This window comes from Astatotilapia calliptera, chromosome 20 (genome assembly GCF_900246225.1).
Source record: "Astatotilapia calliptera chromosome 20, fAstCal1.2, whole genome shotgun sequence".
Lineage (NCBI taxonomy): Eukaryota > Metazoa > Chordata > Actinopteri > Cichliformes > Cichlidae > Astatotilapia > Astatotilapia calliptera.
The window spans coordinates 3,243,387-3,264,086 of record NC_039321.1 but is presented as its reverse complement, the minus strand read 5'-3'; the positions used below and the strand labels follow the sequence as shown (position 1 = coordinate 3,264,086).

The 20,700-nt window shown below is 40.6% G+C and overlaps 1 protein-coding gene across 3 annotated transcripts in view; it reads right to left on the bottom strand.

Annotated features, from left to right (window-relative positions):
* ptpn18 (protein tyrosine phosphatase non-receptor type 18) overlaps positions 1 to 19,728 on the bottom strand; it is a 35,538-nt gene extending 15,810 nt beyond the window's left edge. Inside the window, exons 1-11 of one of the 3 annotated variants that reach the window (XM_026155333.1) lie at positions 19,221 to 19,728; positions 8,304 to 8,412; positions 7,725 to 7,801; positions 7,372 to 7,467; positions 6,005 to 6,043; positions 5,588 to 5,656; positions 5,358 to 5,417; positions 4,520 to 4,662; positions 4,061 to 4,127; positions 3,562 to 3,639; positions 1,585 to 1,674 (exon numbers count right to left, since the gene is read on the bottom strand). In XM_026155333.1, coding sequence (XP_026011118.1) covers positions 1,585 to 1,674; positions 3,562 to 3,639; positions 4,061 to 4,127; positions 4,520 to 4,662; positions 5,358 to 5,417; positions 5,588 to 5,656; positions 6,005 to 6,043; positions 7,372 to 7,467; positions 7,725 to 7,801; positions 8,304 to 8,412; positions 19,221 to 19,292 — 900 coding nt within the window. In that variant the 5' untranslated portion in view covers positions 19,293 to 19,728. Of the gene's footprint in view, positions 1 to 1,584; positions 1,675 to 3,561; positions 3,640 to 4,060; positions 4,128 to 4,519; positions 4,663 to 5,357; positions 5,421 to 5,587; positions 5,657 to 6,004; positions 6,044 to 7,371; positions 7,468 to 7,724; positions 7,802 to 8,303; positions 8,413 to 19,220 lie in introns of all 3 variants that reach the window. The other 2 variants (XM_026155334.1, XM_026155332.1) reach the window with 2 other exon arrangements.
* Between the last annotated feature and the right edge of the window lie 972 nt (positions 19,729 to 20,700).

The window sequence follows — 20,700 nt, the reverse complement described above, 5'->3', positions numbered from 1 at the left end:
AGTGAAAACACAACCTTCACAACTGAGTGCTCTAACCCCTGCATCTGTCCATCATTTATCTACAGTCTTTGCGCAGAAATAAAAAAATATTTTAACCTAAAATTCAGAAAATGGTTCAGAAACGCTCATTCTGGTCTGTTTAAAAACTTACTGCTGTATTCAAAAATTTACATCAGAGTTTTTAAGAGGTTATATAAAATGAACTAAAAACAACAAACGTGTTAGTCATTTAAATATACTACATAAACTCTTAAATTTATTTACTTACACTAACACAATACACAGTTTTAATGTGGCAAATTTTCTGTAAGAAAAAGTAACATGAGGCAAAAGCTGGTTGTACGTTTGGTTTGCATACGTTACAAGTTAGAACTGCACTGAATTTCTTTACACGCTCACGCAGCACTAATACTGGGTCCTGTCCCCGGACAGGCTTCCAGAAAGCGAGCTTTTGGAAGAGAAGCCAGTTAAATTTCTTTAATGCAAATACTGTGTACATATATTACTTTACTTATCACAGTAAAGACACAGATAAGTGTACAGCTGTCATTTTTCCTCGGGGTCCTGTGTCCTTAAAGTGAACTCTCACAGTATTTATGAGAGCTGCTGTTCGTGTCGGCGCTCTGGATCGAAGGTTAATGAATCTGTAACGTCACAAAACGGCGCACATTTGTAGCTGAAGGTGGTGAAATAAAAGGATAAAGATCATGAATGCTATTTTGTGGCAATGTCGACAAAAGTTTGATGCCCAGAAGAGCTTCGAGAATGAAGCTGTAGTACCAGGTAAAGAAAAATATTTACTTTATTAATGCCAATATGATCCACTGGAAATCACCCCATCAGCCTTAAACGTAGAAATAAATAAATAAATAAATAAATAAATAAATAAATAAAGGCATTTGAGAAAATTTGGAACTACATTTACATTTAATAAAATTAAATGTCAATTATTAATAATTGTATTTATGCTACTATAAACAGAACCATCTGTGTGCTACTTCCTATCAGAGTTTCTCTCTATTGTGTGACCCACTGCTGGATTTTTGTTCCATTTGTACTCATTTTTATTATGTCAGCTTAAACACAAATACATTAAAAACCATTCTTGCACAAATAAAGTACAATTCTAACTTAAAAGGCGGCTCTCAGTTTAAATTCAAGTCCAAGATAAAAATAAAAGAAGGAACGTGCCAGTGTTTCTAAATATCACCAATTCCCTTTTTTGTTCAGCAATAGAAAAGCGAGCCATGGCTCTCAGCTCGCGAGGTGAAAGCAGAGATACCACTGAAGCAGTGACATAAACAACAAGGTTAAACTCAGATCACCTCAGAAAACTCTACAAAACTGATGTAGCACAGAAGAAAAGCACAACAAAAATAAGCCATGTTTGTTGGAGTGGACCTACCTTCCGCCTCTGTGCTCCGAGCACTCTGCTGTCAAACTGCGTGCAGCAGAGGATTTGCAAAGAGGAACTCGGAGTTAAAGAACATTTCCTCTTTCTGCAGCTGCTCTCAGTCTACTTCCTCTGACTCCAGCATACTCATTTTGTTGTTACTGTAACACAAATAGATATTCGTGTTTTACCTGTAGGGTGCTGTAGACCTGCTCCTTAGATGTCTGCAGGAATTGTTCAAACATAGAGATGGCAGCTGTGTAGATGAACTGGAACTGATCCTGCGAAGAACAAAGGAAGAAAAGTTTCCTCTCAGCGTGGAAGACTGATGGAAGCTGACCGCGCTGGGGTCGGAAAACAAGACGAGTCATAAATGCAGAAATAAAGCCACTAACAAAAAAAAAAGAAAAAGAAAGAAAGAAAGCCACTGTTATTCTGACGCTGTGCAACACAATACATTTTAATCTAAAAGTCACAAAGTAGGGAATGAAATGTTTCCATTACAGAAATCTAAAGTACGAGGAAAAGAGACAAACTTTCTCCATAAATATACACCAACCAGACGTAACATTCTGACCACTGACAGGTGAAGGGAATAACACTGATTATCTCTTCATCATGGCACCTGTTACTGGGCGGACTCAACCTAACATTTTATCCTCAAAGTTGACATGTTAGGAGGAGGAAAGATGGGCCAGTGTAAGACGGTGTGATGGTTAGACGACTGGGTCAGAACATCTCCAAAAATGCAGCTCTCGTGGGGTGTTCCCGGGCTGCAGTGGTCAATCCAAAGTGGTCCAAGGAAGGAACAGTGCTGAACCGGTGACAGGGTCGTGGACGGCCAAGGCTCACTGATGCACGTGGGTAACAAAGGCTGGCCCGTGTGGTTTGATCTGACAGATGAGCTACTGTAGCTCAGACTGCTAAAGAAGCTAATGCTGGTTCTGTATAGCAAGAGACCCGTCAGGGTGCCCGCGCTGACCCGTGTTCAAGAATGGGAACATGAACATCAGAAGTAGACCATGGAGCAATGGAAGAAGGCGGCCCGGTCTTATGAACATGCTTTCACATCCTGGTGGATGGCTGGCTGCCTACATCGCTTATCTGGGAGGCAGCCAGCTGGTGGAAGCAGTGTGTTGGTTTGGACGGTGTTCTGCTGGGAAACCTTGGGTCCTGCCATCCACGTGGATGTTACTTTGACATGTACCAACTACCCAAGCATTGTTGCAGAAACCGTGCTCGCTGATGGCTGTGGCCTCTTTCAGCAGGACAGTGTGCCCTGTCGCAGTGCTGCCCCTCAGCCTGTCAGCAGATACAATTATGGTATCAATTTCAAAAACCATTGCTTTGTTTTCAAGTTGTTGCATTCACGAGGTTTTCAGAGAACCTGAAGCCGACCTTGAGGTTCACAAACTAAGATGACCATGCTGCATGCCGCTGACAATACCCCATCAGCCTTTTACGGGTGAAGGGTAAAAATGGTTGAGGAATGGTTTGAGGAGCACAGCTACAAGATTGTGATGGTGACTTGTCTCCAAATTCCACAGACCAAATCCAATCAAGCATCTGTATGATGTGCTGGACAAAGATCCACATCCCAGCGTACAGGACTTAAAGGCTGTGTTGCTAACATTTTTGTGTGGACACCACAGCAAACCTTCAGGAGTCTATGCTTCAGGGGGGCATTATGGCATGATGCTATGCCTGATCAATGTACATCCATCCATGCATTCCTATCCCAGCTACCATTGGGCGGAAGGCGAGGTAAAGCCTGGACAGGTCGCCACACAGGGCTAACACAAGGACACCAGAAACATTCACACCTATCCACAATTTAGAATCCCCAATTAACCCAACCCCACTAAGCACCTGTCTTTGGACTGTGGGGGGAAGCTGGAGCACCCGGAGAGAACGAATTCATGAACTGAAAAAGAATAAAAATTTTAAACTTTAACTTTTTAAGCTAAAGAGTTACAAAGAGAAAGATGTTGTGTGTCATGGCTGCTGTTGCGTTATGAGATAAAGTGATTTCACAACATTTTAACCGAATACCATTATAATGTGAAATTGACTCCCTTGCTGTTAAAAAGCAGCTGATGTTCTTTAAGTGCTGTTCCTGGGGATTAAATAACTCCTAAACTCTCACACTTGCTCGATGAAGCACTTACTTTAGTTTGCACTGTTGAGGGTCTCTGCCTCCTGAGCTCCAGGACGATGTTCAGGATGCTGAACTCTGGTGTGATCTTCTGCAGAGCGAGCAAACAAACACTGAAGAGCCGCCCCAAAACACAGAGAGGCTGCAACATTCACACGTTACATCTGACATGCCTGATCTCCTGGAAGACAGACTACGTGCTTTTATCCGGCCTCATCTTCTGGTTTCATTAAAAGGTTTACTCGTCACATTAGGAAGCTTTTAAACACACTGATATTAGCTCAACTCAGGCTTCTCAATCTGAGACGTTTGTATCTTCTGATCAAACTCCATTTATTACTCTTAGGTCACTAAAAGAAAACCATTTAAAATCTTTAAAAAGGGTGAAATGTGTATTTAAAAAAGTGAAAACATGAAAAGAGAACAAAGATTCAGGACATGTCAGATTCAGACATTCAGCAGCCACACGGCGGACCAGCACTGAGGCCATGTGATGTGTTATCATGTGTTACCTTGGTAACCAGCAGGTCATGGATGTAGTCTAGTGCACAGATGACTCCTGTCCTCCCACAGCCTGCGCTGTAACACACACACACACAAACATACACACACACACACACACACACTCAGCAACAGATGCAGCATGCATGTTAACTGTGCCATCGTTAGCAGGTGTTACCTGCTGCATATTCACAGCCTCCTGCTTTCGATGTGTGGGCATGTGTTTGCATGTGTGTGTGTGAGTGCGTGTCTGTTTGTGCACGTGTGTGTGTGTGAGATAAGCTGCCATATGTGTGATCTATCCTGCTGAATGTTAATGACCATCTGACCTGCGATCTGCACCAATTTCACAAACAAGCTGCAGTAATGATGAGGCATTACCAGCCGTTTGTGTGTGTGTGTGTGTGTGTGTGTGTGTGTGTGTGTGTGTGTGTGTGTGTGTGTGTGTGTGTGTGTGTGTGCGTGTGTACCTGCAATGTATCAGCAGAGGTGAGACGTTGGCTCCACGGCTGCTCCTGGCTCTCTCCAGCATGTCCAGGACTCCAGCAGTCTCGTAGGGAACGTCATGATCCGGCCATGAAAGGAACTGATACTGAATCACTGACCGGCTGGCCTGGAGGAGGAGGAGAAAACAAATTATTTTAAAACTGAAAAGGTCAAGTCATTAATATTAGCATTCATAATGATGCTTTAAGTTATTCAAAAGGTCCGTTTCCAAAGAAACTTCGGAATTAAAAACAAAATGCAACGAAAATGAAATCATTCTCCGTTTAACTGAAAATGGTACAAACTGAAAAAAAAAACTGAAATTGAGATCATTGTTGGATGTGATGCCAGCAGTTCTTTCAAAAAAGGTTTTGATGGCCCAGAAAATCCTGTAAAATGTTTGTAAAACTAAAAGGAGAAGAAAGTTTTGAGTGCATTAACCCATAAACTCGAAACACTGCTGCCTCCTAATTAAGACTAAAGCAGAAACATCTCGTCAAAAGGAAAACGTCTCCTAGAAATCGCTGCCACTGTGTCCTCTGGAGGCTGTGCGTCTAAACTGGTTTATTCCAACAGGATGGCTCTGTATTGAAAAATTTGGGAGCTTAAGTGGCCTTTCCAGATATCCCGCCCATTGAAAGCACAGATTATGAAACAGAAAGGAGAAGTTTGGATTTTAAAGAACAGTTTCCAAACACACAAAAGAAGGCGTGATGAAAAACGTTGTCTTTGAACTATAGCCAATGAAAGCATTCTGCTTTGTAAGGTCCAAACTTCTTGTTAAGCTTTTTGAAACCACTCACTCATGTGAAAACTTCCTACCTGCTGGAATGTGACGGTCAGATTTCTCACCACTATATCTTCATTGGGATGTGTCTCCTCCTGCTGGAGACACACAGGAACAACACGTCAGAATCACTCCAGATTATTCTGGATTTGTATTAAATAAAAGGACTCAATACAGTCTGAACAGTTAACATCGTTAATGAGGAGGTGAACTGTGCTGTATGTTCTGTGTTAATCAGATTTATTAGCAGCCTGTTTGTTCTTACGTTGCTGACAGTAAACGGTCCAAATGAAGCCGACTGCTGAGCTGCAGCCCAGTAACACTCACACTTTCTCTGCAAAGGAAAATACAGACTTGTTAGTTAAGAACACGAACCTTTAATTCTGTTTTTATTATTTCTGGTTGCACGCAGCTGTTCCACATGTACAATCAGTGATGAAATACATGCATATGAAGTGTGAGATTCCCTTTCATTATTCAGGTAAGACTATGCCATACTTCACTCACTAATGCAATGATATTTTGGTAGTTATAGATTTGCATATTTGCTCTATTTGAGTAAACTTGAAAAAGCTTTGAGGTTCGAGAGGTTAAAGAAAATAAAGTAAAAGAGAAGAGTTTTTAAAATCTGAAGTCAAAGGTCTGAGCCAAGAAAGAGATCAAAGGGCAAAAAGGAGTTTACCTTTCCCATCTCTATCTCTCTGCAGGCCATGACTATCACCTGAAACACAGAGTCAGATGTTAGTCAGAGCCTCCTGAGGAGAAGCTGCTGATCTGATGAAGAAAACGTCCCTGTGCCTCAGCGATCACCGACTTCGGCTTAACAGTGCGTCTGACATGAACAACCTCAGAAGCTGAAAAGAGCACAGCTGTGTGTGTGTGTGTGTGTGTGTGTGTGTGTGTGTGTGTGTGTGTGTACGCTTTGTTCCCCTGCTACACATTTTGGGACACATTTCTAAAATCTGGCTTTTATTCAGCGCCTGTGAAAAACAGGGAAGGCTGTAATCGTGGGCTGAGTTCAGGTGGCAAATTTCAGGACACTGCAAATCTCAAGTTCTCCAGATTTCAGCAAATATGATGAACAGGACAACAAAGAAAAAGAAATGCAGCTACAATAATTATTTACTTAGAAATGTAGAGGCATGCAAACAAAAAGGTGTAAATTTATGCTTTGTGTGCTAAACCTGGAAATCCAGGCTACCTTCAGGGTATGAACAACAAAGACAGCTTCTGATTTCCCATTTTCAAGTCTAGACTTCTACACACAGCTCACATGGTCCAGACAATCCTTAGTTTAAACTAGCAGACCCTATCAGTCACTGTATTTGTTATCATCAGAAATACATTTCTTTGGGCCTTTCTGGATCCATATTTTGGATGCTTGCAGTCACATATTCAGCCACCATCAGCCACCATCAGAAGAACATTAAATAAGACGGAGAGAGTTTAACTGGTTACTAGTCGTCCATTCGTGTGTAGGCAGCATTTTATTGCACCGTCTGGTTGGATTAGAAGCAGCCAATCACATCGCGACACATTTGGGATGCTGGATCTGAAAGAACTGGCAGACTGTTACAGCGCTGCTTACTAATGTGAAGTTTAGCGTGAGCCAAAACATCATGCTTCATCTGTTTGGAATCCAAAAATCTGAGCACAGAAAACACTTAAAATTTTTCCCTTTAAATGCAACAGAGTGGAAGCCCTAAAAAAATAAGATAAAATAAAAATCTAGTGTTTCTGCCAGAGTGGCTTTGGTTGATTTACATTTCAGTACAAGCCTTGTTTGTCTCATCATGCATCTTGAAGCAGCTTCCTTTTAAGCCAGCTTTTGCTCTGATTGGCTGCCCCCCATAAGCAGCAGGGCTGAACAGTATAAGACCTGCTCTTTGTGACGTCATACCAAAACCTGAAGCCTAAGTTTCAGGAAGAATAACAAGAAAAAGAAGAGTCCGCTTTAATGATTAAACTAAAGTTTATAAACACCATTTGTAGCTCAGACTAATTCGTGGATATTAACTGAATGCTAATGGTTTGCGTTGTGCGTTTGACCTTGACGTTGTACTGCCAGATCATCCTCCAGAAATCAGTCACAGTGGAGCTGAGGGGCCCCTGACAGCCAATGTATTTGCAGTCTCCTGTCGCCCCCTGCAGGACAGACGGCAGCATTACAACCCCATCAGAAACAGCCAAGCACGAATCGTTAAACACAGCAAACTGAACGCAGTGTGACATAAATCTGATTGTTTGACAGGTGTGGAGTTAAAATGATCTAAAGAGCATGCCTAATAGAATACAGAAACATGTAAGGGGCCTCAAACCGTGCTGCACGTGTGAACCAGGTGATGTTTTCACATTTAGAGGAACAGCTTTGAATGATTTGTGTGAAGGCAGACAGCGTTTACCTTGATGAAGCTGGCGTTGATGTAATCAGAGTTGGAGTCTGTGGTCGGCAGAGAGAGCTCCACCCGAGACTGGTCATCTACAGACAGACAGACAGACACACACACACACACACACACACACACACACACACACACACACACACACACACACACACACACACACACACACACACACACACACACACACACACACACACACTCTTAAAGGACACGTATTTGAGACCATTAAAGCAGGTTTCACTATAACTGTTCTTCATAAATATTCGATCAGTCTCTGCTGAGCCCAAACTGATTTCGTAAAGCACTTTGTTAGGATCCGTGTTCACTACAAGCAGTCGAGCTACAGAACAGCCACAGGGACCCACAACAACCAGAAAAAAATGCACGGCAATTGAAAGATTTCATGAAAGTTTCCAGAGATGCAAAACAAAGCTTTGTGTCTCTTGATAAAATGTTTTCCTCCTTCGCTGTTCAGCTTGTTTGCAACTTGAAAATAAGCTAATCCTTACAGGAGAGGGAAACAAAGGAAAGAGGATGGAGGTATGAATGAGAGAAAGGCTGAGAAGAGTGAGGACATACATGGCAGGATGTCTTTATATCTGTTCTTCTTGATGTTTTCCTTCAGAGCTCCAGCCTCAGAGGTCAAGCCCAGCTCTTTCTTATACCCCAAAGACCGTGAACGCACCATCTGTCACAAGACACAACAACAACAACACACAGGTTAGTGTGTGTGCAGGTCTAATGCACACCAAGTCCAAGTCACAAAGAAATGAACTTTTCCAATTCATTCATGTTTATTTCAGGGACAAAGTTGATCCTTTTTGCTCCAGAGTATGTAGTTAGAGGTCTATTCGCACGTGCATGTTGTAATTGTGTAAATGTGATGTGAGAATTTACTCCTTGTGTATGAATGCAGTGCAGCACATTCATGTATAAGAGACAGGTGTCAGCAGTGAGTCAGGACTGTGTTCACATCATGAACTGAACATTTTGTAAACTTATTACACGGTGCTGTTAAAAAAATAACATAAAATAAATTATGTGCGCGCGCGCACGCTCACACACACACACACACACACACACACACACACACACACACACACACACACACACACACACACACACACACACATTATAGCATTTGAAAAAAAATGTTGAAAACTATTCTCAGTGTTTGAAATGGTTACAAAAAAGGTTTGTAAATTGAGTCCAGTCTAATAGTCCACAAAGTTCCCTCCTCTTATTCCCATAATTTTTCTTTGACCTGGAAAATATCACGAGGTGAACGAAAGGAGTGAAGCAGACTTAAAGTGTTAAATTGCTCAGTATCAGTTTTCTGTTGCATGTTTGATGAGACCAAAGACTCATACATCAGGGTACTTTTTTGTTGATTACAGCTCCGCCTTCAGTACCGTCATCCCACACAAGCTGGCAACACTCGGCCTGCACCCCCATCCTCTATGACTGCAGGACTTTTTGACTGGCAGGCCTCAGTCCGTCAGGATCAGCAACAGGACCTCAGCCAGCATTATCACTAACACTGGCGTTCCACAGGGTTGCGTCCTCAGTCCCATCTACACCCTGTACACCCACGACTGTGTCGCCTCCAACAGTGATAACAGCATACTGAAGTTCGCGGACGAAGGTTCAGGAGTGTGAAACCCAGAACATCTTGACTCAACAACTCCTTCTTCCCCACTGCTATCAGACTCTTGAACAGCTGACCTATTTTAACAGTAATAATAATTTTTGCACATCAGGTAATCTCACATATCAAACCAGCATATTAAGCTCATTGATCTTTTGCACATAAATCTATTTAATACTTCAATTTTTTTGTCTCCATTTATTTATTCATGCTATTTGTATTGTATTTTTTATTGTACATATTAACTGGCATCTGTGTGTGGACAGCAGAGAAAGAATTTCATTATACAGAGAAATACTTTTTCTTTGCACACATGACAATAAACACTTTGAATCTTAAATGTTTGGAAAAGCAGCCTCAGATTGAATCATTGGAATTTTATTTACCATTTAAATAAAGTCCTTCTTGGGGATACATGTCAGTTTCACAGTCAAACTAAATTGTAAACATGTTTTAATTAGTTTCATTAGTATAACCTACACCGGTGGGACAAACAAGCATTCATTTAAATCCATTTAAATTCTGAAGCAGACATGGACCAATCTGACTGCAGGCGTTTTACCTCAAGTGACCACATCTTTAACTGTCCTGTGAGAAATCAAGCCTCACTGCCTCAATGGAAAATAAGAGGCTCAGTAGCAGCAAGGTTCAGCATGTCAGCACCTCTGCAAAAGCAGACGCTTTGGCAGTTTGCTGGTCCGGAGCGTTCAGCTGTGTTAATGACACGATGACGCTAATCAGAAAAAGACTGAACAAAGGAGGGTTGCTAGCACAATGCCTCTTATCTCTAAAAAGAACATGGCAGTAAAGTTTAAGCTTGATTTAGACTTCTGCAGGAAATCTAGTTCCAAACTTACAGTTCACCTAGAAACCTCTCAACCCTAGACCGCAACTTTCCCCTCCGTCTTTGCGGGCTGCGTCCACCTGACGCACAATGACATCAGATTATGTGAAAGGTTGTGGCGTAAGATGAAAAAGGGGTTTCTGATTATGTTGTAAGTTACTCATTTGCTACAGAAATCTACGTGATGGATTAGGTTTGCAAAGTAACATCTCAACAAACCACAAGTCTTCTGGTAGAATGTCCTGTGGACAGACGAGACCAAAGTGGAGTTTTCTGGCTGTCATGCAAAATGCCACAAGTAGAGAAAACCAAACACAGCGTATCGGCACAAACACCTCGGACCAGCTGTTAACCACAGCAGTAGATGGGTGATTTGGTTTAGTTTGGCAGCCACAGGATTCTCGGCACCCTGCAGTCATCGACCTTGAACTCTGTTTCGGATAATTTCATTGATAAAAGTGAGGACGTTTGTCTAATTACTAAAACTTTGGGTTACTTAGCTGTGCTCGGACAATGATCCTGAGGTCAGCTGCAAATCTCTACGTCCAGACCCCGACATGAGTGAAAGGCTGTGGTGGGACCTTCAGACACCTGTGAATAAACAGGTCTCAGGTTCCCCACAGCGATATGAAAGACTAATGATAACTTATGTATTGTGAAAATTATTTTTCACATGTCATTTTGCACAGTTTATATAATGTATTGCTTTATTGTAGGTGTTTCTGCATGTTTATCGTTTATGGCTTCCTATCTTTAAATAATAAGGACATCAAACAGTGATGTCACAGTTGCTTCAGCCTTTTATATACAGGTCACGGACCCGGTGTCTGTGAGCAGTGTGGATTATTATTATTATTATTATTATTAGTAGTAGTAGTAGTAGTAGTAACTGTCCCTGAGACAGTTAAAATAAAGTTGTTTATTTCATGTTGCTGTAATAGATTCATGCTTAATTTAGTTCATTTATTTATAAGATACGATGATAAAAGTGTAACACTGATTAAAAAACATGTCTAAAATATGTGATTACAAAATATGGGTTTGTTAAATATGTAAAGTGCTGTAATGTTTGTAATGGTCACATGACCAGGTTTGGTTGAGAGCACAACCATGGCACGGTGAAGCTAGCATGGATACATGGCTACAGATGCATCTACAGCCTCAACGTTAATGTCATTCTGCATGTGGTCCAAGAGGCGCACACGGTATGCTTTCATGTATATTGTTTGCATAATGTTGCATACGTGTTCTACACTGGTAATAAGAGGACATTTATGTTGTAAACATAAATGTAAACTTTGTGTTTCTTCAGTTTTCACGGTGTCTGAAGACAAGAGTGAGAGAGAGAAAAATAAATTTGATGCGTGGCCATTGTTTGTTGGACCCCTGTAGTTACATTATTATTATTATTATTTTTGTGATGTGTGCGTCTTCTGCACGATGCTGTCATGTCTGTGTTGCACTTATTGTATGTATGCATGTATGCATGCATGCAGGGGCGGAGCGTGGGGGTGGCTTACTGGGCTTAAGCCCGGGTTGTTTTGTCAGAAGCCCGGGGTCTTTTGGAGTGTAATTTTTTCATAGTTAGATGTCTGGCTGACAACAAAAGTACACACAATATTCGAAGCACATAGTGCACACTGTGGGAATTTACGACTGTGCGTGAATCCCCCCTGATATTGGTATGATCCGAGCTCAGGCACTGAGGACTGAGCAGAGGGCGGGGCAACTGCTACCTGTGAGTGCGCTGTTGGAGAGACGGAGCCAGCCATACTAAGGAGAGCTTAAGTTCGACCAGGTACCAAAGCAAACCATTCGTACTGTACAAATAATGTAAATATGACGGTGAATCACGAAAGATTGATATCAAACTGATCGCTTGACCCATATTACGTTACTCGCTCTTCAAGTGAATCAACAAATGGCGAAATGAAAAGCCGAACAACAACAATGCTGTTTTTTTAGAGTCTTAGCTTACATGTGTTTATTTCATATTTTCAGTTGTTTCCCTCCATGGCTAAATAAATCGGTTTCAGTTATGTACTGATATACAAGAATGGACATAAGGGGCTTCTTTCAAAGAAAAAACTCTGGTAGTATTTGATATATTATGCTTTGTATATATTTTGTATATATATATTTCTATGCAAAACAAGAGGAACTTCAATACACAGCAGGATATTCACAGTTGAAACCAGATATTTACTTACACTTTATGGAAAACACAAGAACATTTTTTTACTGTACAACATCAATTTAGAGTAAACTTGTTTGTTTTGGTTAAATAAATATTGAAATATATTTTGAATTAGTTAAATGTCAGAATAAAGAGAGACAGCTGTCTATTTTTTTATCACTTTCATCAAATTTAGGAGCACATATACACTAAGTTTATTGTTAATTAATAAGAAACTCCAGACGATTCCATTCTGAGCTGAAGAAGCTTCTGATAGGTTAGTAGAGTCCATGTGAGTAAACTGGTGGCACAGCTGTGGATGCATATAAGGCAAAACACAGAGGCTGTTTCTGTGACATGGGAAAATCAAGAGATGTCAACCAAAACACCAGGAAAAGAACTGTGGAGCTCCATAAGTGTGGCTCAATTTGAATACAATTTGGTGCCATTTACAATTAAGAAATACAGATAGTTTCTCTCTTTACTCTTAAAGTTAACAAATATGTTATTGATAAATAATATATTTATCAATCTAAAAAAAACAACATTTAGTCTGATTTGATGTTATAATTAAAAAAGTGTTTTGATCTGAAGAGTTTGTAAATATCTGTATATTTGATGATTGTCAGCACAAAGAGAGAGAGAGGAACAGAGAGGGAGATGGAGAATGAGGACAGAACAGAGATGAACAAGAGCAGGTGAGACACACATGTTAGTCAAATGGTTGTTTACCAAAAGTATCATAGGTCCTCATGTATCTCGTACCTAGTGTTTCTTTTTAGGTTTGTTATTTTTCAAATTCTACATTTATTAAGTTATGCAGCTTGTTTGCACAACAAGGATAAATAATTATATAAACTTTTCTCAATCTAAATAGTGGACTTTGGTAGAATTAAAAAATAAGTGTAGTGCAGGTCTATGATGATTTTTAGTGCTGCTATCATCTAGTTCTGATTCTGGTTCTGTCTTGGTTAAGTCCTCAGTAGTCCTGATTTTGAACTCTTGTAGTCCTGTTTTAATTCCGGATCAGTTCTGGGTCTGGTTGAATTGGGGTTTAGTCCTCGTGTCTTGATACAGCCCCGACTTTGCATATGTGATATATATTTTTCCCTATATGAAGTCATTCTTTTTTGAACAAAACTCAAAACAGAGCCAATTAATCTTTCAGTCATTTCAGCCGTACCAAGGTCGAGGCTGGTTTTAATACAGAGTTATTTGTTATTTTATTAGGTATGTTGTATTCTTGTACAGCACTTTGGTCAACGCTCCTGTTGTAATTAAATGTGCTATATAAATGATTAAACCATAATAATCATGTAGTTATGTTGAACTGCAGTGAAACAGAAGTGCAAAGGCACCACAAACAGGTCCCTGTTCCCCTCGTTCCAAATCTCACTTGTTGCCTTATTAAACCTTGCATCGACATGTCCTGCACCAGTAAGCAAACACCACACACTTACTGCAATCTAAAGCTGAGACCAGTGTGAGGAACAGTGGTGTGTCCCTCAGCACTTTCACTGGATGAGTCATTTCAGGAACAACAACAAGGAAGCTGCTGTGGTGGGTTAATCATAAACCAACCTGAGGGACAGAATGAGGAAGCAGGATTATTGACTAACCAACTTCTGCTGCCACACAGGAACAAAAAACCAACCTAGCAGCTCACCTTAAAACAGACAGCCAGAAAAAAGCTCAAGAAATGCAAAGCAGCCTCTGTGTGCACGGCTAAAACAAGGGTGTGTCTCTGTCGAATTAGAAAGTCCCTCAGGGTTTCATATGCTCCGACAGGTTTTTAGAGCAGGAAATTAAAATCTTGTAATGCGTGAAAAATAGTAGGCTACTCAGCATTTCAAATGAGCTCGAGGCTTTTTGTCACGTGAAGGTGGTTTTATTTTAGAAGCAGGTTGTTTTCAGTTAGATGCTGAAACCAAAAAAGGCTGCTGCCGTAGCCAAACTGAAACTCAGGACATTTCCTCTCCGTTTCGATCTCATTAGCTCCCTTCAAATAAACAACAAGTTCTCTCCTTTTTCCAGAGAAATCTTGGCGATGTTTTCAATCATAGTGTTTGGGAGTCGCTCCAAATCACAGGAAGTTTGGGAAAACCAGGTCTTATTAACGTGATGTTTCCTGAACAGCTCAAGGAGACATAATAATAAAAAGATATTGAAGTGATGATGTTTTAAAGCCACATGGTTATGCACATAGACTGTATATAAAAGATGGACAGTGTCACCATGGCAACCACGATGAGACTGTACCTTTCTTAGTGTTTTGAAACCAGATGTCACAAGTCTGGAAACATGTCTCAAATGAGCAGTTTGAACTCCTGTGAGTCAGCCTTCTTCTGGTTGGTTGCCCCTCTCAACAGAAGTTGTGAACTACAGGTGGGTGGAGCTTCTGTGTCTGAAGTGGAATTTATAGGCCAGCATATATCCATCTGCATACATGTTTCGGTTCCGAGAGGGGGTTTCACACACCAGAGTTGCACTCCTGTGCAGTCCTTCAAGATCTTGACTGCGTGTTGCTAGAAACAGATGATGTATGCGTCTGCCGAATGCTGATTGGTTAACACGTAGTCCAGAATAGGGCGTAGAGCAACAGAAGTTCACCGAGAACGTGCAAAAAGCACAGACAGTAGCTTCAGTGGACACTTTTCATTGTTTTTAAAACACCAGTCACAAGCAAGAGTGAGCGGTTGTACAGACTTTGTACAGCGCCTCCATCTGGCAGCAGAGCCCTCTGCAGACAGACAGGCCTGATCCCAGACTGGAGTAGACGTGTTGATGATGATGTTTGCACTGCTCTGTTCTGATTAAAGAACCAACACATTTGTCTAGTTGAATGTGTCGTCATGCTCGCTGGAGCACTCGGTGCATCCCACTTCCTTCTCTTTGGGGTAAAGATTATTTCTGGTGTTCTGTGGGTGAGTATTACACACTGTTCTATGAAAAGTTGTTTTTTTTTAGGTGAAAGAAAAATCAGAAGAAATGAATCAACATTTCTTAGAATCAAAATAGTTTTTCCAACATGTTAAGATTATAACGAGGCACGGAGGATGCTGCTTTGGAGACTCAGCTGCGGTACTGCTCTTATATTCACCCTTTGAGCCTTGCTCACATACTTGGAAAATGGCTTTGTAAGAATCACTCAGCCTTGATCATTTAACGTGTCACTCAAACACAGCAGTCTTGGTTACTAGAGGGAAGCAGATTTAATCTTAAATGATTTTAATTGTCATTGAGAGCATGCTCACCTCATTTAATGCTATATTACATGAAGAACACTTTTTTTTTCATAAAAAGATTGTAGTCTGTATAGACGTGTGTAAATTGTAGCTTCATGTTTTCTGCTGCTGTCATTTAATTACACGAAAGACAAAAATAGCATCATTAAATGTCATTATCCAAAATAAAACCACACAAATTTGAGACAAATAACAGCTTTACCTACAAAAGCTACAAAAACAGAAACCTAGGCCTGTGGGTTAAGCTAAATTTATGTCACAAAGTAAGTCTCAGCTCATGTTGGATATTTTAAGAATATTGACCTAAAATGAAACCAAGTTCTAAAATAGAAGGAAGACAAAATAAATTTGAACCAGTGTTTAGATTTAATTACTGGCACTTCATCGCTAATATAGAGCTACAAAGGCAGAAACAACAGAAAACGCCTAAACTTAATTTAAGTTTTCATTTTCACATGTTTGGTTTGAATAAAATGTGATTGATTTTTATTGTAGTCCATGAGTACATGAGTTAGCGTCATGGCCCCTGAAGAAAAAACAGCAGCTTGCGTGCGTATGTTTTGTGGTGAATGGTTTCAGTGTAATGTTGACACTAAACTCTGCTTTTAGTAACTCCGCAGGTTGTTTCTGCTCATTTCTAACCTCACCGTGAGTTTAAATTCATCTTCTCTCAGAAATATGTGAGCAGAGCAGCAGCGGCAAAGTGACAGGCCTGAACACAAATACGTTTTGTGCCCCAAAATAATTAATTTAGCAGTGCCATGCAAGTTCACATCACTATTCACTCGATCCAATTACATAGGATGTAATGCCCGATCAGGCCATGTGACTCAGCCACACACCGATTAAAAAGTAGCAGAAAAAAGGCCCTAAAAGGTGTGAACTGTACTCTGATATAAAGAGACAGGAAAACAATAGCAGGGTGACCATTTTAAATATTGGATTATGAAATATGCCGCACACAGATTAACCTAACATCAATAAAATTAAAGAAAATTTGCAGAAAGCTGCAGTTTCCTTGCAGCTCAGCAGCAACAGCTGCACAATGTCATCATGCTTCATCGTTTCGACTAAGAGTTGTAATGTGTACTTAAATGTATGAAGATAAATAACACATTTAGAGGACAACACCGTCCTGAAAGGATTGTTTGGATGTTTCTCTGACCAGTGAGTCTGAGAGCAGAGGACAGCATCAGTTTGATGTCAGGAACATTTCATCTTAATTAGCGAGTACCGCGCTGCACTGCAGACAAAGCAAAGGTGGAAATCTCTCAGCATTGATATTTCAGACACTCGTCTGCTGTTCCTCCACAGAGGGACGTTGGGTTTGACATGTTAAATAATGGAAAACAGTTTGAGCAGTTTAAGGTCAGCGCTCACGCGACATACATGACTTTCAGACTGACCACAGCATTAAAGCATTTATAGTCCGAGTTATTGTACGTCCTGCTGCTGTAAAATAAATTAGCCAGTCCTCTCAAATAAAATGCATTTCCTTCTTGTTTTATGTTATAAAATAAGGATGTAGTTTTAATTTCACAGAGAAATAACATGATAGTTGGACAATGTCAAAAGTTTGTTTTAGCAAAAACAGGCTTCCTTGTTTGATTCAACAGTAAAATGGAAAATTAGTTACCTGATATTTAAATTTATAATTACACTGGATTTGTTTCTGGACATAAATTGTATGTGACTTTGAAGCTTCATTACACAACGTTTTTAAAGAGTCTCTTATCCAAGCAGCCATTTTGGAAAGACAACAGGATAAAGGACACTGTGCAGTGGGGTCGGGTTCATTCATGAACAGAGCACAAAGTGGACCCAGAAGATGCAGATGGAGGACAAGTTAAAATTTCTGAAAGCCACAAACGAGGGAATTTACTACAACCCCCCCCCCAAAAAACAACGCCTTGATCCCCGAGTCTGACAAAAAGCCAAAGACTCACCAGCACGTATATCGACACCTTGACATCCACCTTTGTTGTAGCGTTCGTGTTGCATACCATCACATTACTGTGACAATGACCACGAGCATTAGGTGGCACTTGATTGCAATGGAAAACTGGTCAGTCCAGCTCGCCCTGGCGAGTTGATCCAAGTAGGTAGTGATGGAAAAGAGGCTATACAAAGTTGATGGAACAAACAGGGAAAACAGACAATGATGGAGACACAACTCTGGGAGACCAGACAGACATGGGGACGTGACCGGGGAGAGAGAAAGGGTAACGACACAGAAACAGGAGTGACTTCCACAGGAGACGCTGATGATTGAATTTTTATGCAAACTGGCCACCTGCATATAAATCTAGTTCCTGCAGCTTTTTCAGGAGCACGAGTGGATATTCTGTCAGTGTCTATCTGGCACATGATGATTTGGACCATCTACAGCTTTGCTGGTAAATTACCATAAGTGTGTCTGTTTGTATGATCATGGTAAAACATCAACCTGGAAACGCCTACAGAAGTGAGTCTCGTCTCTTTGTCATGTTCCGATAGCTCACAGTTGCTGTGGCTTTGACCTCTGAGGCTGAACATACACTTAATAACATACTAAAATTAAAAAGAGACATTATTTTTGTTTTCACTCACTGTTCGGGTAAGGTACCAGTGTGACTCGGTTCAGATTAGAAAAAGGCCTTATTTTGGGTTCAGATAAGCATGTTCACAGTCTTAACCCTTTGCATTTTAAATGGCATGCCGAAGAGTATCGTGTAATTGAAAGTGACACAGAGGAGTTTGACGTATGATGGACCGAGTCATAACCTTTCTGACAATGAAGAGGACTATTGGACCTGTGTGAGGTTTGTAAAGAATTGGTCTGGACCGCAGGTGTTTATTCTAAAAATAAACTTTGAAGAGAAATGGACCGAGATTGGACCCCTGAGGAACACCCGTGCAACCTGTCAAAATCTGGTTTGAGGTCATTGAGAATTAACTGAAGTGAAAGCAGGAATCTTTGTGTTGAATGAAGACAGGTAGGATTAACAGAGCAGGTTTTTGAATAGGTGGAGGAAAAGCTGGAGCTCTTAGAGAATTCAGGACCCTCTTAATGTCTTAATGTTAATGCTTAATACTAAAAACAGGGTATAGTGCTGATGGGGGTTCATGAAAATAAGAATATCTCCAGTCTGAAAACAACCTAACATGGTGTGCATGTTAGACTCGACCTATTTAGCTTTGCATGTTTTACACACACCAGCCTCACGTGACTGAGTTTATCTGATTATTGGCTGCAGCTCATTTAATTAGATGGGTCAGAGTTGAAACTAGGGGCAGGTTTTTCCAGGAAAGCACATAAAAGAAGTCATTGACAGAGATGAAAAGCAGCGAAAGGTCCACAACATACAGAAGTTTGTGCATTGCGTATAAATGTGGCGTATAGGAGAAAACCTAACCTCAAGCACGACCTCAGAGTTACTCAAGCTGTTCTCAATCGTTATCTGAACTTCACAGTGCGTTATTACTGCACTTTTATTTCTATAAATACTTTTCTGACAAATAAGACGTTGGACTAGATTGTCGAGGATGTGAAAGCTCTCAAGCCGGCTTTTCCATAAACTGAGGAATGAAAACAAACACTCACACTGTACTCCTGATCCACAGTCCTGGAATCGACTGTCTTCAGTCTGGACAGCAGCGAGGGCAGCAGCTCCATGTCGAGTCAAGTAACATCCAACACCTGAGCCGAGCTCGTGCGCCTCACTGACTCTCCTCTCCTGGCTGCAGGCTGATCAGCCAAAACTGAAATTGAAATAAGCCTCTCTCTCTCTCTCTCTCTCTCCCTCTCTCTCTCTCTACCTCTTAGTTGTCTCTTTCCCTCTCTGTGTCTCAGTTCTGCCTCTGTCTGTCAGTTAATAATTTAACACCAGCTAATTGAGCCTCTCTCTCTCTTGCTCTCTCTCTCTCCCTGTCTGAAGAACAAGGAAGTATGTGGACAGTTTGAAGGAAATACAAAAACTTTATGACTGGTTACTTCACTGAATTTTAAAGCGTGTGTTACAGAAATATATTTCCTTCCTGAAGCACACAGCTAGTGAGTAATCTGGTACAGGCTGCATACCCATGTATGCAATCAGGCAACCTGTTTCACCTGTGTGTTCACCAGACAGCGTGCAGAGATAGATAATCTTGATAGAGAAGTGTTGACAGACGTGGAATTTAAAACAACTGCCTTGTCTGAAGCTGAAAGATATAGGCACGTGTTTAAAAACACTGAACTGTGATGGACATGTGATTAATTCTGCTTTTTGCCGACCAGGCGTGGAAAGGTTACTAGATAGAGATCTTATGTAGTTCAAAAGTTGAATAACCACTCTCACATAAATTGGAGGCAATCTTATCTAGCTCTTTTCTGTTCTACCTGAACACACCTCATTCACACACACTCATATAAGCATTTTTCTTTTCCTGTCCTTAAGTGCTTTCTATCTAACAAGGATATTTGGCATGCCAGGGCTCAAACCACCAACCTTATGGCCTGCGCTACCTCCTGAGCTACAGCCCCTAAAAACACTAGAGGCAAAAACCATCAAATACACTCAGACACCTTGCAAGAAACAGGTTTGACTCCCTTTTACCTTCTTCAGTGAGTGCTGGAAACACTCCTCAACAATTTTTGTCCATATTAACATAATTAAATATGGATACATTAAAAGCCACATACACAACTAATTCCCATTACTCTGGATGTGATATTTTCTTTATTCATTTATTAATTCAGTAATGAAATGACCCTGGCTCACCATTGCACATCTATTACAGCTGTCCAGAACCTAAAATGACACCTCAACAGTGCTTGTTTTGCTCAGTATTCAAACAACAGCCTTAAGGAAACCCAGAGTTAATCTATAATGAAGAACCTCAGAAAGAAAAGGACAGCACGTCCTCACATGTGAGAAGCTGGGAGCGAAAGGTTTTTAAATTTATTTACTGGAATTATTTTGTAAAAGCATCACTCATTTGGCCTTTGAATGTTAAACAAAAGTTCGTATTTCGTTATCTTTCATGACATTTATATGGACATATCGCCATATATTTAAATCTGACCTCTTAATATTCGCAGG